We start from the raw sequence: 17,778 nt of genomic DNA, 5'->3' as shown, positions 1-17,778 counted from the left end.
TGAGAGGGACAGAGAGAGATGGAGGGACACAGAGAGAGAGAGAGAGGGAGGTGGAGGAAATGGTAGAAGAGAGGCAGGAGGGAGGCAGAAAGAGCGTGATGCTGTTGAGCAGAGCAGGAATGTTGTTGTGGAATCACATTATTTTGTTGGTAGAGATTCACAGAACACAGCTAATCCTGCAGCTCATCACCCTGCAGGCTGGCAGGAGGAGAGGACGCTGATTACATTATTACCATCTGACTCCACTTTGAGTCCCGGCAAATAAACACGCTGTATTACTGCCGTCCGTCCCGCCTGGAGGGGGGAGATTTTGCTATTTTGGTAGCGTTTGGCAGCTGGGATACAAAGAGAAACTACGCTCGGCCGCTTTATTGATCAGGATCGGGGTCGATGTCGTTTCAATTGAGGGAAGAGGTGAAATTCCAATCCAGTTACTACACTGAAGGGCATTTTATGAATGGGTTAGTGTGAGGCAGAGGCAGAAGAATAAATAACAGAAATATGAGGAAGAACTGAAGTGTTGGAATAAATTGGATTTGACTTGACCTCAGCCTCTCAGTCACATCCTGAACTGGTTGTGTGTAATTCTTCTGAAACAAGCAGCAGTGATCAATGTGAACAATAAAGTGCATCAGTCTCTTAGTACAAGATAAGAAAACTACTTCACAACCTTTTCACTCTTGCTAGATGAATGCCAAATGAAGACAGGTTGAGAAACAAAAACAGAAATCACAGTAAGTCCTCCACTAGCACTTGTCTCTCTCTCTTTTCATTGCATTTTGCCTTTTTCTATCTTCCATGTATAACAGCAGGGATGTTCTCTCGGTTTTCACCTCCGTTATCTAGACCAGTGGTTCCTAAAGTGTGGTCCAGGGCCCCCCCAGGGGTCCGTGAAAGGGTCCTATGGGACTCCTCAGCAAAATTAAGGTTTAATGTCACTATTACTGCCAATCCATCCTCTAAAAGTTAGTATAATGACAGAGTGACTGCTTTGATCACAGCTTTCAATCTCTCTAATGTTATCTCCCCAACTATAATATGAACAGTCATTTAATTATTTTCCAAATTAGCTCTAACAAACAAATCTTCTAAATAAGGTATGTGGGACAAAATCTTATCAAGTGGAGGTTTGTGGTTTGATGCTGTTGAAATGAAACGGTTTGGGAGGCCATGATCTAGACCAGTGGTTCTTAACGTGGAGTCCGGGGACCACCAGGGGTCCGTGACGGGGTTCCAGGGGGTCCCCAGCAAACTGATGAATTGTTAAACTTCAGCATTATTTCATTTACAAGAAGTTAAAACAATTAGAGAATGTAGAAGAATGACTATTTTGATCATAGTTCCTCTGTTATCTCTCTACCTACAATACAGTCATGGGATTCTGTACAAAATCATATCTAACAATAAAAATATTCTCAGATTTGGGTTCGAGGGACAAAATCTTATCAAATGGGGGTCCATGGCTCTAATGTGGACTAAATTAGGGGTCCTTGATATGAAAAGGGTTGAGAATCACTGATCTAGACTAGTGTCCAACAGGCAATATCTGGCTTACATGGTTGAAACCAAAGATGTGTACTGTGCTGAATTAGCCAGTAACCAAAAAAAGAAAAAGAAAACTAACAAAAAACAACAAAAAATGTCTGCAGCCTAGAGATAAAGGAAGATGTAAGCATATTTCTGCAAAGATTAGAAAAATATCAGACCCTTTACAGAGACTCACTGCAGGTTTTTTTTCTGGAACCACACAGCATGAGTTGAGACTGTTGAACACAAACTGCACCACACTGCTGCCACCTGCTGGCCACAACAGGCAGCACAACAGCAGAAAGTAACAATTACTGAACCAACAACATCATCACTTGATACACAGTATAGAGTTTTATTGTTTATATTAAATCAAAAAAGGTAAGCACTATAACATACGTCACAAACCAAAAACCTTGTGGTATAGTAAAATTTAATATTTGGAAAAAAAAAATTACCTCAAATGACATTACAAAAAAGTAGTAACACTAGTGGACAAGAAACATTCTTTAAATAATAGAACTGTACATTTTAATAGTCAACTAAAAAAGTAAGACACCAAAACAAAGAAAAAAAAACCCCTCTGAAATCCTTCAGCAAAATTTAACAATATCCACAATATTAGCTCTAATATTGGTATTAAAAACAAAAAACAAAACAAAACAAAGATACAACGAGACTGACAGAAAACAACCAAGGACAGATAATGCCAAATGAAGCTAAAGGGCAGTGAGAAGTCACAGTTACGGGGGATTATTAGCTCATAAAGGTTATTGTCGGGGTGTGAAAAGTCAAAGTACAGCAAAGTAAGGCAGTAGAAGGCAGGCGTTTAGATAGCAGGAGGGAGGGACACATTTCAAAAGCCCATCAGAAACAGGATAATTACACTGCAAAATGGCTCCACCTCTCGTCCACTGTCACACAGGGCTTACAGGAGAGCAGGTCAAATCTGATTATAGTATTAACAGTTGAAATTGAATATAAACTCTGTTATAAAACGACCTCATGATACCCACACACCACTCTTCATTTTGTATTTGACAAAAAAATAACCAAACATACTTGAATCTCTTTCACGCACTCAAAACCCAAAGGTGAACACAGTGCATGTGTGACACCTTCCAAGTGAAAAGTTTAAAATACATAACAGTGGCATGCAGCATTGTACCACTGTTGCTTTCATCTAAAATGTCATCTGGGTTGTTTTACATGATTTACTACACCGACTCTTGTTGTCAGAGTGCAGGAAATCAGTGTTGATCGAGGAGATGCAATCCTGAAGTAACAGACCCTCTTCTTATCTAGCGACAGTCTGTACACTGTGAACACTGGACACATGTAATATTGTTATTTCTATCAAATTTGATTCCACACATATAGTGTAAATGTAAAGAGGAAACTGCAAGCCATGTTACATTGCATAATATTTAAGTTGTACCCGTTCAACAGGTTGCATTTCACCAGTTAATGAAACAGAGATAAGATGCATAGCCAAAAGAGCAAGGTCAAGAGATTGTTCCACATGCAGCAACATTAAAAATGTGAGATTTGCTGCCTTACATTTCACTTGCAATAACTGAGTTCAGTAAAACAGACACTAGGGGGCACCAAATGCCCAAATGGCCAGTTATTACATCATCAAATGTGCTAATGTATTGTAAAATCTGGGCTTTTGTTACAAAACAAAAACACATCACTACAGGACCAACCATCTAAGCCCAGATTATAACTCATATCTGTCGTCTGTTTTCTCACATCACATAATAAAAATGTAACACAACCTTTCACCGGTATATTGAAAATATGTGTACTGTCTTATTTCTATGTGCACTGACTATATTTAGTCACATTAAGAGTCTCAATTTCTTGGTAATGGCTTCACTGAATTTCTTTGGGTTATTCGTTACAAAAATATATTCATATTATCAAAATATGCAGATGCAAAAAATATTCAATCTACACAATGTGAACCAATCAGTGCAAAAAAGATAAGTGCAATGTTACAGGAGTCCAGTGTCCACAGCGTCAAGTCTGCTCTGAACAAGTCACTCTGACTTCTCATAGAGGGGGTTGCTGCCATAGCATGAGGACAGAAAGCCTGAACCAAACACAGATATTTGCAAAATGATCGCTCCAGACTAGCACAGTGCCTGCCCTCTTTCAAAACACAAGATTTAAAATACAAGCGGCATTACAAGTCAGTACAAAATGTAAAATAAAACTTATGTAATGAATATACATACACAGAAGTAGATTTAAAAACAAAACCAAGTTGAAAATAAAGTTCCTTTTGTCATGGTTTACGTTGTCCCAGTGTGATCAGAGTTCTGCCTGCCAGCCGAGTCCATCTGTGACCAGGGGGAAGGGGAGATCCGTCCAAATTGCAAGCAAAAATATAGCATTTATTCAATACATCTCAGAATTATATCATTTATCAGAAATTCAAAAGGTATACTCTTTAGTATTGTATTTACTTATTAAAATCTCATCTTTGTAAACAGCTTGCCCTTTTTGTCTAGTTTGAAAATACATTCTAATCAGACTGAAATTGAGGCTTACATATATATACATATATACTATATATATATATATATATATGTATGTATATATATATATATAGATCTGTGGCAAACATCCTTTTTGTTTTTACAAAAAATAATCTGATATTGTATATGCAAAAAAAAAATAATTGAAAAATAATGCTCTGCGCAGAAAGGCAGATCCTCTAGTCTTCATTTCTACCATGATTGTTCAAGAGCCTGCGGGTCACTGAAGTTTCCATGGCAAGACTGGCTTTGACTTCAGCTGGAGGAAAGTGGGCTGCCAGTTACTCTGCTAGCAAAGTAATGTAATGTTTCACTGCAGCCGTTGCACAAACAGGAGGAGGACTGCAGGACGCTCCGGGCTCCCAGTCGTTTGAACGCAGACGGACGCTATAAGTGAGGAACATCGTGCCTCGACATTCCCGCTGCTCCTCAGTATGGTGATGGGGTTGCTATGGTGTGTATCCATGGTGATAAGGTTGCCATGGCTTCAGGTGGCTGTGAGTGCAGCGTGAGGCGGGTGGGGTGGGGTGGCGGGGGGCAGTGTGAGCTGGTGACAGACAAAGAAACGAGAGGACTTCCACTTGGGTCTGAGAAGAACGTTTCTGGATCGTTGTGTTTGTCTTCTGCTGCTGAAGTTTCTCTGGAACGGCTTCAGCTGTCGGTGCTGATATTGTTTGCGTGGTGGATGTACTATAAGATATATACCGGTTCATCTTGTTTAAAGTAACTATAGAGAGTGACCGTGTGTGAGAGCAACTTCGCATGAAGCCGGTGTAAACAGTGTTTGTTCACAAGTGTCCTCCTCAAAGAAGTGTGTGTGCGTGTGTATGCATAACTGTGTGCACGCTAATCACGTCTTTCACATTTACTGAATCTTAGTGGCAGTGGGTGCATGCACAGTGGCCCTATAGATTGTCTGCATGCATATTTAGATTTGTACACTCCATATACTGCAAGTCTGTGTGTGTGTGCGTGTGTGTGTGTGTGTGTGTGTGTTAAAGAGAAATCAGGTCTTTTTCTTTAAACCTGTGATATCCGTTATGTTCAAAGTCTGTCACTGCGGAAAGTATCCTCCACAGATGGGTCTGGCAGCACCATGTCGGGATCACTGAGCATGCTCAGACCGTCCAGGCTGAGGGGCTCTATGCGCAGCTCGTCCTCCAATGGGAAGCCTCCCTCCGAGTCAAAACATTCTGGCACAGCGGACAGTGCGTTGCTGATGTCCTTTGACAGACTGGGGTTGGAGTCATCTACAGAGAGAGAGAAAGAGATGGAGAGAGGGAGGGAGAGAGAGGGGTGGTGGTGGGGTGGTGGTGTGTGATTAATGCTACTTCCTGTTTGGAAAACAGCGATACTTCCTCTTGTCACAGCTGACAGATCCAGTCTGTCCTCACCCATTAGTCATAAGGGCTCTCTCTCTCTCTCTCTGTCTCCCCCCCCTCTCTCTCTCACACAGGAATGCAACTACTATCCAATTCCAATTCATTTGAAACTCCTCCCCTAAAAGTTATTGCACTAAATTGCATCACTGTCTGTGTAATCATGGTTGGGAGGGCACAAAAAAAAAAAAGTCAGTGCTTGCAGCCATAGCAGGGACGGCTCACATCCATCACAGCTGTAGCCTAAAGCAGCACAGATACAAATCAGCTGCATGAAGGTTTACTATATTTGTTTTACTCCTGCAACAAACTACGCTTAGCAAACCTGCTTTGATTTAAATCTGAAACAAGAGCCTTTCACTTGGCAACGTGCATCTACTAGAATACTACTGTGTGCAACAATGAAACTTCAAGGAAGGCTTCTGATTTGTTGAGAAATGTTGGCATGCTGATCTTGATATGTTGAATCACTATGGAAACGTAACCATTTCTGAGGCCATGCCAGTGATGGAGCTAGGAAAATGTATCACAGTCAATCTCATCATCATCGAATTTATGTTCTCATCTCATCAGAGTAAGAAGTTAACATTTTTCAGAGGGCAATTTTCTAAACTAATGAAATAATCTTAAAATGAACATGCAATTTGTACCACTAAAAAATGTTTTAGGCCTTGTAGAAGAGGATGTTTTCATTTTTCCCTCTTTGTCCCCAACCAGTCCCCTCAACTGTCCAGTTTTGTATCATACTGGCTGTTTTATGTTCTGTTCTGATGCGGTTGTTTGCGCAGCGTTGTGTCTACTGCTTCAGGCTGCGTATTAAGTTGTTTTCTGATTACAAACTGCTCCATTTTTATCACCCAGAAAGCAGTGGAAAGAATCCCCTGGTTATAAACGTCCATGAATCACCTACGGTGGCCCAGGGGTGACAGCAGTCACATTCACGACAACTCACCAAATAAAATGTGAACAGTGTGAAATGCAATAAAGGGCACTCCTAATTATTGGGGGCATTTTTTGCCCTCTAATTCTAATTTTACAAGGATCTAATGAACTTTCAAGGGTATTTTTTGCCCCAAGCCCTCATTCATTTCCGACTCTGGTTCTTATCATAGAGCTTATGTTGTCAGGGGAGTCAAAATAATTAAACATTGAAGAGACGAACCAACTCACCCTAAACACCACCCCACCCAAAAAACACAAGCATGCAATCACACTCTTGTGACTAAATGAGTGGAAGAACAGTCAGGCCCACCAGTGAGTATGATGTTGGGAACCCCTCCGCTGCAGTTGGAGTAGAGCATGTTGGACCTCATCTGCAGCGGGTCCTGCAGGTTGCCATGGCTGCCACCAAGCCCCGCGAGGGCTGCCTGGGAGCAGTAGAGCGAGGAGGAAGGGTCGAAACACGAACCCCCCGCGGCGGAGCTCATCGCGTTTTCCAACAGACTGAATTGGTCCAACTTGCAGGCAGATGGTGAGAGAGAGAGAGAGAGAGACAGAGAGCGAGAGAGAGGGAGAGAGTGGTAAGCAGAGGAAACAAGAGATTAGCGTCCCACGTCGTCGTGTTCTCCTGGAAGAGCAGCCTATTCTATGTGATGTCTTACTTCACAACATGACAGGAGTGTGAATGTTGTGGGAAGCTGTAGTACGCTGAGAACCTTGTGAACCTGACAACACACCTGATGACAGCAAGACACCCTCTGTTCACACTGATCCATAAAGCTCTGTGGCCTGAGGAGCAGATGTTACAACTACTGCCCCTGCAGGGGATTACAGAACACACGACTATCCTGCCAGATAACCAGGGACAAAAATGTGGCGTGTGACTCTTCATAGTTACTGGCGTGTGACTCTTCATAGTTACCAATAATAGTCAGCTGTTTTATTTTCTGTCCATATTCCACACATAGACCCCAAATCTAAAAAAGTATTACACTGCTTTGTTGATGCTTTGTTACTCAAGTCTGATTGGCAAATGAACACATCCTGAGGTCTTATTTCTGAATAACAAACCACTGTTTCACATCTAATCGCGTCACTCCGCATTCCAACAGTTCAGCTGAATTTTCCTCCCCAACTATCAGTATCACATCTAAATAATTGGCATCTGTTTGGCCTTTGTTTCTACCTCTGTGCTGACAACAAAATGAGGCTGTTCGATGTCCAACATTTACACATCTTCATATCGGCCAACCAAACACCTCTGATGGCCTTCGATGGACAATGACATCAGGGGCTGGGAGACCCGAGGGATTTTTCCAGTGTTTCCTCTGTAATTTTACACAGCTTGAGGGGGATAATTCTAGTTTTGTCCCATATCTGGCGCTGTTTGAGCCCAAGTGGCTAGCTAGCTAACCTAGTAGATAAAGTTTTGGAGAAGTCAATAATTTACATGATTTCTTCTTAAAAATAGTCATTGCTGTATCCCTACCTACAGCAATTACACATGAGCACATGTTTTGTCACTGCTAAAATATTTCTAATTTGGGGAGACTTGCCTGACTGAAGGAACAGAAGTTTCTTTCTCCAGTTGATTCGCATTTTGGGGAAAACAACATTGTTTTTGTGTGTGAGCTGTAGGGCTGTGTGTGTGTGTGTGTGTGTGTGTGTGTCCAGGAGCAGGGTGCTGGGTTAAGGCGGTACCTGATAGGGGAGAGTCTTGCCCTGGCGGTGGGAGAACTGGGGCTCCATGAAGGGGTCGCTGAAGAACGCCGCCATGTTGTTGTGCTGTCACAAGGAAAACAAGTCATAAGACGCCAGGGGCCGGATTCACAAAACCCTCTCAAGTGCCATTCTTTTCTTAACTTTAGTCTTAAGAAAAAAATAGGAAAAAATGCTATTCTCAAAAACAGTTCTTAGATATTTTCTTAACTTTCTTCTTATGTTTCTTCCTAAGAAAAAACATACGAATAAATGGTATTCTTGAAATGAAAGTTCTCAAATTTGTTCTTGATTTTTTCCTTAACTTTAAGACAGCCCTTCACCTGTCTTCACCTGCAAATATTACAGTTACCAACAGCAACCAATGTTTAAATCTTTTCATATACTTCAGTTTTAGTTGCCCTAAATAGTTTTTTACCCAATTGTTTTGTAGATGGAAGCACTTTGGGTTGCCTCCTAGCCTCAATGGCAGTAAGCCTAAAGTTTGTTAACCAGAATTAATTCAGGCCCTATTTTGAGAAGTTCTTAAGTAGGAAAATTAAAGATATTCGTAAGAAATGAGACTGTTACTAAGAAAATATTGAGGAATTGCACTTAAGAGCCTTCTTAAAGAACTTCCTAAATTTTCCTCTCATGTCATTTCTTAAGATCTATCTTAAGAACACATTGGTGAATCTGGCCCCAGGTTGCCAAGTTTGGGAGGAAAAGCAACTGGCCAGAAAGCAGCCCCTTCCTGAGGTTAACTATGAGATGTGCCATGTAAACAAAGGACTTTTTATCAGTGGTTCTGAGAGGTGGAGTAGAACCAGCTTGGGACCAAACGCACACTACAGCCTTAAGGGACTGGCACAGCAAGCAACCGCACACACACACATACAAAACAAAACCATTCACTGGAGGAATTTGTTCAGATTTGTCCCACACTTCAGCAGCTTCAAAGGAGACAGATACAGTGGGAAACCATGAAAGAAATATAGACTGACGCTGTCTGACAAACACATAAAGCACATTAATTTGCATGGCAGGCAGGTGGGAACAAACACCCCGTCAAAGACCGTCTTGACGGCACTTACCGGGCTCGCGGTGAAGTCCAGGGGGATATTCTGAAGTGGGGAAACAGGTTGCTGTTGTTGGTGTTGTTGGTGTTGTTGGTGTTGCTGTTGCCGTTGTTGCCCCTGGCCCACTGCATGCTGGGACTGCTGGTAAAGCGGATAGGGTGGGGGTGGCTCCATTGGCATGTTGCTGGTATCCAAGGCAACTCCCTAGATAGGAAAGAGACAGCCGGAAGGAGTTTTAAAGGTTGAACCCAGGCAGCTGTTCGTTCCCAAACTGAAAGCTAGACCAGGGATCTACGCTGTGGTAGTGGTAACCTACTATTATTTTTCTATATTCAGTCTAAAAACTCGGGCATACATTGGTAACTTTTTTGCTAATTTGGCAAACAGTCCTAGTGACTCACTACTTGGACACAAAGAATGGTACTGACTGGCCCATAGGGGGCGCTATAATAAGCCCTGAAAGTCTAAGGCTTAGCCGCGCTGCGCCGTTAGCTATAGAGATGTGAAACTTGGCACAGATATGCATCTGGACATGCTCAACATTTTTGCCTCAAGGAACGTAATGTCTGTCAATTTTCATGAACTGAATGAAATGTGTACATTAATCTGCTTTTACTTAGTTTTCAAAAAGTAAAAGGATCTGTCCAAAAATGGTCACATTATTAAGCTATACATTTTTAAAAATTTGCACAAAAAAAAAGTTCAACTGACAGTGAAATCATGACAAAGTAATCATTCCACTTAAAATGCAACAGGTTGGTCATAAACATAATTTTATAGCTATCTGCCAAGCCGAATATTGCTATGTTGAGATTTGAAGAAAATACAGTTATGTTGTGACAGTAAGGGTTAGTTAGGGTACACAGTGCATTTCTTGTCATGCTGTGACCTGTTCATTGCTGCTTCCAATTATATTTTTATTTCAGCTTTACAAGTAGAGACAGTTAAAGTTAAGATTTTGTTTTTTCCCAAAGTCTCATTGTTAGTTTTATTTCAGTTTACAACAATTTTTTTTAACACCTACACTCGTTTCTCAGTTTTAGTTTAACCTTGCTTCAGAGCACAGCTGTACGTCAAAGAACAATCTCTCAGTGTCTGTGGCGTTTGAAACGCTTGTGGTGTGAGATGAGGAGTGTACCTGTGTGATGGGGGACAGCGAGGGGGACATGGTGGGCGACAGCTGCTTGGCCAAACCCCTGCGCTGCTCGGCGCCGGGCGACAAGGTGAGAGGGCTGATGGGAGCGGGCCGCCGCCGGGGGGAGTTGCTGATGCCTCCTGGGGGAGGGTTGGACAGCGAGGACAGACGCAGGGACGAGTGGATGGAGGGATTGCTCAGGGACGAGTGCAGCTGAGAGTTGTTGAGGGACGCCTGGATGGAGGGGTTGCTCAGGGAGGAGGAGAGACCTGCAGGGAGAAAGAAGATAATATGAGACATACGCTCTATCAGACAAATCCAAAACCATCACCATGTGAATACGAGTGGGAATGAAACTAATAAGTCAACAGAGAACCGTGAATCTGGAGCAGATATGAGTCCTTAGAAACCAAAGAGAATGTGTGGAAGTTATGATGTAGTATGTACTCGATTTTCCAGCATGCTCTCCAGTCCCCACCCAATAAACACTAGACTTTATTGTCTGATTGGAGAGGGAGAGAAAGATGGAGAGCAGAGGAAAGGAAAATGAGAGAACAGAGGGAAAGCGAGGGAAAAGAAAAGAGCTGATTGTAGCGAGCCAAAATAGGGTCAAAGTTCCTCTGTCGCTTTGGTGCTCGGCCAAGCTGAACTGTGTTCAACATAGAAGCCCAAACACACACACACACACAGTCACAAAATACAGGGAGGAAAGACTGAGAAGGAGCAGAAGAGGATGTGATCAGATCAGGCAGCAGAGTTCAACGGGAGGAAGCTGGAGACAGAGAGATCATTCAATAGGCTATCTATAATGTATGGTTGACTGGCAGGGAGAGAAACAAGAACCAGCTCAACACACTGGAGCAGTGGTTCCCAACTTGGGGTCCGGGATGCCGGTGGTGGCACTCCAAAGATGTTGGGTGGGGCACAAGGCCTCAAAGTTCAGGTACCAGGAATTAAATTAGAGGGAAACCAAGAACTCAGGACTGAGGTTGTGAGTGTAGCATTATAATGTTATGTCAAGCAAAATAACTAAAAGAGTATGTTATTAAAGGGCTATACTGGTGTTTTTAAGTTTTTGCCCACTGGTGTCTGCACACAGTCAGCATAGTTGGAGATATCAGAGGTCGTTTTCCTCCCTTCAGAAGAAGCCATTTGTTGTCACTCACTTTTATACAGTATGAAAAACAACTTCCAGACTTGAAAATTGCCCAAGCAAGTAGATAATCCATCACAGTAGACATGAAGCCTTAATTTGTTTTAGAAAAAAAAAGAAAAAAAGGAAATGACTGGTTGCTCTATATTGTCAAACTAGGATCAAAAATGTGTCGGGTGCTCTTGGAAAACGGAGGGGGGGGAAGTGTGCTACAAACAAAAGGACAATCCAGGCACTCCAAATATAAAAAAATAGAACCACGAGGAAGGAAATATTTAAAAACGTATTTAAACGTTTAAAGCCCTGAAGAAGACCTACAGTGGTTGAAACATGTTGGCTTTTTTAATGATTTAGACACTACAATAAAGGCTTTTTAAATATTTCCTTCCTCGTGGTTATATTTTTCTATATTTGGAGTGCCTGGATTGTCCTTTTGTTTGTAGCACCCTTAATTTGTAATATTCCAATTGTCAGTTTTATTGTTATTTCATGATGCCTGAGTTTTCATATCAGTGTGCTGCATTACCTTACGCTCTGCTTACTGTCAATGCCACCCACAGGAAGAAATGGAATCCTCCAGGAAATAATCCCTCAAAAACATGTCTTACAAACTTTATTGTCACATCTATGTCTTTTTAGTTAGAGCGTCTTTGTTAGCCAGGACAGGAGTTCATTTCATGCTAGGTTTGACACTGTAAAGTGTGTATTTTAAAAATGGCCACAAAAACGAGTAGATGTTAAAAAAATCTAATTATATACGGCATTCACTGGAAAATAATTGAGGGAAAAGAAAACTAGACTTAGAAGTAAAGGAGCTAAAACTCTGAATGACACTTATTGATGTGAAATGTGTTTGAACAATTTACACACAATGTGGCTCCATCTACATAAGTGCGTATGTATTTTTTGTATTTTATTGAAGATAAGTTGCTGCTGTATCTCATCAATGGAGATGCAGCAGGCCCTAAAATTGCTTGTGTGATTAATACTGCTGAATGGATAGAATGGAAAAGCAACTGTATGGTAATTTTCCTTCAAATGACATAGTATATACTTCAACCGCTGCCACACACGAGCATGTGCACATGCAGGTACATACACATACACAGAGGAAGCTGTGCTCCACCCACCCTGTGAGTTGCCAATGCCCAGGTGCATCATGGCGGCCGGCAGGTTTCCCGTGCTGCTGCCCCCGCTGAGGTTGGGGTATCCCCCGTTGTCCTCGGGGTCCAGCGGGGTGGAGAGCGGGGAGGGGAAGTGCAGGTTGCTGAGATCCGGCAGGGAGCCGCCTGTATTCAACGAGCCCTGGTAGTGGGACAGGCCGGGGTTCTGCTCCGGAGATGGGAATATACTGCAGGGAAGGGAGAGATTACTGAGAAGGCCTTAACAGAAAACTGGTTTGACTCATCGAGACAAATGTGCTGACACTCAGAAATCCTCTGAATGAATGGAAATACTTCAATGCACCTGTGAATCTCATGCATAATCAATGACGATGATTTCAAGTGCTCCCATTTCCATCTCCAAATTGACAAGAGCTTTCCTCGTCTCTTCCACTTGTTCTAGATTATTATGTTTTCCACCCCCTCAACATTTCCTCTATTCTTCTGATTTCCACTCCTGCTAGTATGCTGCCTCAGTGGCAGACTGTAGCAGCAACCGTGACTCATTGTTGTCTGTCCACACACAGGCACACACTGACAGAACACAAACAATGACAATATGTGGTACAAATGTTTGCCACCGCAAACAACAACATGTGTGTCTCTCTCGGTCAGAAGATTAGACACATGAAAGAGAGGCCAAAGAAGCTTGGCTCCTGCTGCATACATGATTCCATGTCCTCAGGGAATACTGGGGAACAATGGTTTTACAAGGTTTTACATTTCTTATTCATCACTTTGTTCATCTATGACTTATTTCCACCATGCTACATCTTTCCAGAGATCAGTTAAATCTCTTCAGAAGACAGCATTCTGTATTCAGATGATGAGTAGTCTGATCTGAACCACCTATCCACAGTAAAAACAAACTGGAAAACCGCTGCTGTAAAGTAAAGCTAATGCACTGCTAGTAAAAATGCCCATGGTGCGTTCATCTCTGCGTGCATGTTTCAAGTGCAGATGACATCAGAGGTTATTTTCCAGTGGGAAGACAATAGTCTGAGTAAACTGTAATAAAAGAATGCCAGGGGGAATCGATTGTAATAACAAAACTGTGCTTCAGGGCTAGAGGTGCGAAGAGGAATACAGACATCCTGTTTCAGAAGGAAATGCAGTATGCCATTTCTAGGATTTTATTGTGGTCACTGTCGAGCGGTTTGGGGAAAACACCTGAATCCTATTTTGAGTGACAGAATCCTATTTCGACTACAGTGACACTGCAAAACACTTTGTGTGACATCCCTTAAGGATGACCCGGGTACAACAAAAGCAACAAAACAAAATATGTTTCCAAAGAAGAAAAAAAAACAAACATGTTAACCCTGTTTTTTTTCCTTAGACTTACTTGATTCCAGGCACTTCACAGGATTTAGGCCGTGACGCAAGGGACTGGACCTGGAAAGGAAAAGTAAACTGAGTTGAACTGAAGCTATAGTTGCTCAAGAAGAATTCACCCCCTTGACCTTATCTTAGGCAACAAAAGGATTTCAAAATGCACTTATCTGGGATCTTTTGACTCAGTTCTGAATGTTCTATTTTTTCAAATTAAAGAGGAAATGGAACTTCGATGAGTTTAACTTTAAGTCATAACATACAAACAACAAAAATTATAAAATGTATTCACGCTCCTTGCTTTATTTAGTTACACTGCCTCAAGCTCACACATTACACTAGTTTCATATTCTGAATCAAAAGTCAGCCTAAACCCTAAAATAAAAATATAATAAAAAATATGATAAAAAATACGAAAAAAAAATATGATATTGAATTTATCAGTGGTCACTAGAAAGGAAAATATTGTTCCAACTACAACCTTAAAGCATAACTATAGCCATTTTCGACCTGGACCATATTTTCCCTTCATTTTCTATCATATGGATTCTGATGAAAATCTCATCAAGCTTCACTATAGCTACTCTGTATTGAAGCAATTGACGAGATTTTGGTCCAGATCAATCGGTATGATGGAATAAGAAGGGAAAACAGGGACCAGGTCGAAAATGGACAGAGTTATGCTTTGAGTTGGAGAAAACACAATGTTGAACCAATTTTTGCCAATAAAGCAATTTAATATGAATGAAACCAGGAGGTGAAATTTATAATCAAATTTATGCCAACGTAAATTTCTAGAGCATTATTTCCAGATTATCAACATGGAAATAATATCTATAGAGTGTATTGCAGAAATCCAAGACAAAAAATTATCACGCTTCTTTTGTAGCAAATCAAATAGCAAAAAGTCAAGGGGTTCAATCTCTCTGTGGGTGACTGTACATATGGTCTCCATGTATTCTTAAAGGATAAGGCTGGTGTTTTTTAATGCATTGCTTACTGTCAACAAATCCTATGAAAATAACAAAATCAACAGTGCGTTTGCTCTACTCCCGTTACTTTCTGACTTCCCATGTACCGTTTTTAGCCATCAACCCGGAAGTCACTGGCTCCAATTGTAAGCTAAAAACCTTGAAATACAGCTCACAAAGACATAGTTTCAATTTTAAAAATCGCAAACTGTTACCACGAAAAGTCAGACTGTTGTAGTTATTACCCAATCAAATTCAAATGGGAACAAATTCTTCATTACGCCGGGGACTATTTTTCGGTACTACGGAACTACTTTCCTGAGATCGCAAAGTGTTTACAGCCGGCTTGTTAAGTTGTTTGAGGAAAAAATCAGCCGGCCCGGTGCATCGTGATGGTGAAATATGCTGCCCAGAGCAGCAGCATGGCTCTGTGACGTGTTTTTAATCGTTTTTTTAATACAATGGAGTTCTATGGCTGCTGGGACATGGCTTCATTGGGCACCGGCTACATGGACGAGACTTGTTGGCAAAACAAAATCATTGCTGATTTTGTTATTTTCATAGGATTTGTTGACGGTAAGCAAAGCATTAAACAACACCGGCCTTATCCTTTAAGCCCGATTCTTGCTTCAAATGGAAACAGATGCGGACTATACATCTGCTTTCATATGGAGCTTGTGCGCGTCAAGCCATGCAGAAAGCAAGCCCAGGCATTAGTGTCATTGGTAAAGCCAACTTGTTGCTCCAAAATCTCACCTTCTTGGCTTCCCACAGCTGCTTGGGCAGAGGCTTACTGACACCTATTAGACTCTCCTCATTAGCCAGGGTGGGAAAGGAGAAGACTGCAGAGAGAAGACAGACAAATTAAAGGTCAACAGGTGATCCTACCTAGACCACATGGATGAGTGTGAGAGAGAGTGAATTAGAGAGAGAGATTAAAAGGCAAAGGCGGACAGAGGTTCGATCTAGTATGATGTCAAAATTACTGAAGGAAGGTGCAACTCACCGTCTCCGGAGCCGTCCACCTCTGCCTCATTCACACTAGCTGCACACCAGCCTCCGCAGAAACAGAAAAAAAACAAGGAAGAGACAGAGAAAGAAAGATAGGAAAAAAAGCACAAAGGCAGATTTAAAATTAACCAGCTGTTTGAATTAACCCAGCATTTCTGGCACAATAATCAGCCCCTGCAACAGGAACGGGTCCTTTAGGCTACACACTGCAATTACTGTGCAGTTTCATAAACACAACAGCTGGGCATCTGGCATCATGTTATTAGGGATCACAGTCACAGAAACAAGGAGAGGGAAGAGAGAAGTGGGGTGGGGGTTCATAGACTCAAGAAGAATGAAGAAGGCCATTGTTTTCCCCATGCCACAATGAACCTCTTTCTCTCCTTCCACACTGTAGGCCTGATGCCAGATACACACTTCTTTGTCTTTCCCTCTTTCTTACTTCTTTGTCTACTCTGTCTAACATTTCTGTTTAGCAATAACACTTCCTGTGCACTCTGTTGTTTATTAGCAAAATATTTTTTCTTTCTCCCAAAGTCCCCTTCAAGTCTCCTCATCCTCTGACTTTAATTCAGCGTCTCTTTCATTCGCCTTTGATCACTCACCCACCCATTCCTTCTCCTTCCATGCTCTCATTTTCTCAGTGGCCCATTCAGTTAGAGGGGCAGCTTTCAGGCTGTTGGAAGGCACGGCACAATGAGGCGATACAACAGTCCGGCATCATTTCATTTCCCATCAAAGGTGTCTAGTCACTGCTGCTCACAGAGGCGCAACTGGGACGGAAACGGGACAACTGGGACGGAAAATGGCTGGCCTGTGTCCCTGGCTGGATCACTTACAGCGTGCACTGTACTCAGTATGGGTGTCGTATACACACAGGCCTAGGAAAAAATCACTGTGTTGCTACAGCATACCGACAATCACAAGCCTGTCAGCTGCAGAGGTAACATTAGGTCTCCCTTGACTGATGGTGCTCCTTTTCCGTTGACACCAATCGGCAGAAAAGAACACACCAAAAAGATTGTAGCTGAACTCCCCTGCTCCGAGTGTTTCCACTGCATCCGTGTGACTCATAGCCGTAATTCCTTGTTAGATGTTTCTTTAATCAGCCCGGGCTCAACACCGCTCAGAGCCTGCTGGAGGCTTGACAGGTGTCAACGAGCCCCCCGGGCTTCGCAGCTCTCTGCTCTCCTGCAATGGCAGCAGTGAGGCGCTGGGGCAGGGCCTGTTGTTCCTTACCATGAACCAGTCTGGTGTCAGGCCCGCTTTTCGGTAGGATATACAGTTTGTATAGCTATGTAGTATGTGATAGTAGGTTATATGCAGTAGGCTATGTACGTAGACTATGTATACTATGCCACCCTCTACGGGCGGTTCAGTCCACCACTGGGGAAAATATTAGGCTAACTACATGCATGGTTCAACTATAATGGCCTGTTCCCAGGTCTGTTGGCACTGTAGTTATTTTCACTGACTCTGCACTGACTGAGGCTCTCTGCAGGATTTCCATGGGACATGGGGATAATAGGGAGCAATCAGAATCAGAAACACTGAAATTCCTGATATCAGCTATTTTAACAAGCATCACACCCCTACTTTTCCAACTGGGTTGAAGGTGAGCCAATTAGAACACAACAGACACAGAGAGCCCTGAGCCATATATCCACGCCGCGTTGATTCTGTTTGTATTTGAAACTCATGCTTGGCCCGGATCTTAAGCCAATATCCTGTTTAAACTTGTTGGCTAAACAAAGCGGGTAGTAATCCACTGGAGGAGCACTCCCCTCATCCACTCCACGCCTCATCAGCGCTGAGATCTGACTAAGGTGACAACACCGCCACACA

The 17,778-nt window shown here is 42.3% G+C and overlaps 1 protein-coding gene across 4 annotated transcripts in view; it reads right to left on the bottom strand.

Annotated features, from left to right (window-relative positions):
* Window positions 1–1,918: 1,918 nt before the first annotated feature.
* The window catches only part of crtc3 (CREB regulated transcription coactivator 3), a 39,616-nt gene continuing 23,756 nt past the window's right edge, over window positions 1,919–17,778 (bottom strand). For 2 of the 4 annotated variants that reach the window (XM_071538636.1, XM_071538638.1), the window contains 9 exons: window positions 15,929–15,979; window positions 15,679–15,764; window positions 13,965–14,014; window positions 12,587–12,807; window positions 10,307–10,572; window positions 9,184–9,372; window positions 8,093–8,176; window positions 6,705–6,909; window positions 1,919–5,323 (listed from right to left, as the gene is read on the bottom strand). In XM_071538636.1, the coding sequence (XP_071394737.1) occupies window positions 5,118–5,323; window positions 6,705–6,909; window positions 8,093–8,176; window positions 9,184–9,372; window positions 10,307–10,572; window positions 12,587–12,807; window positions 13,965–14,014; window positions 15,679–15,764; window positions 15,929–15,979 (1,358 nt within the window). In that variant the 3' untranslated portion in view covers window positions 1,919–5,117. The remainder of the gene's footprint in view (window positions 5,324–6,704; window positions 6,910–8,092; window positions 8,177–9,183; window positions 9,373–10,306; window positions 10,573–12,586; window positions 12,808–13,964; window positions 14,015–15,678; window positions 15,765–15,928; window positions 15,980–17,778) is intronic. The other 2 variants (XM_071538637.1, XM_071538639.1) reach the window with 1 other exon arrangement.

The sequence above is a fragment of the Centroberyx affinis genome, unplaced genomic scaffold (genome assembly GCF_046629955.1).
Source record: "Centroberyx affinis isolate AG114_WGS23_722 - 3 ecotype Tasmania unplaced genomic scaffold, CSIRO-AGI_Caff_v1 ptg003320l_1, whole genome shotgun sequence".
NCBI lineage: Eukaryota > Metazoa > Chordata > Actinopteri > Beryciformes > Berycidae > Centroberyx > Centroberyx affinis.
Note: the sequence above shows the minus strand (reverse complement) of the source record. Positions and strands in the feature narration are given on the sequence as shown.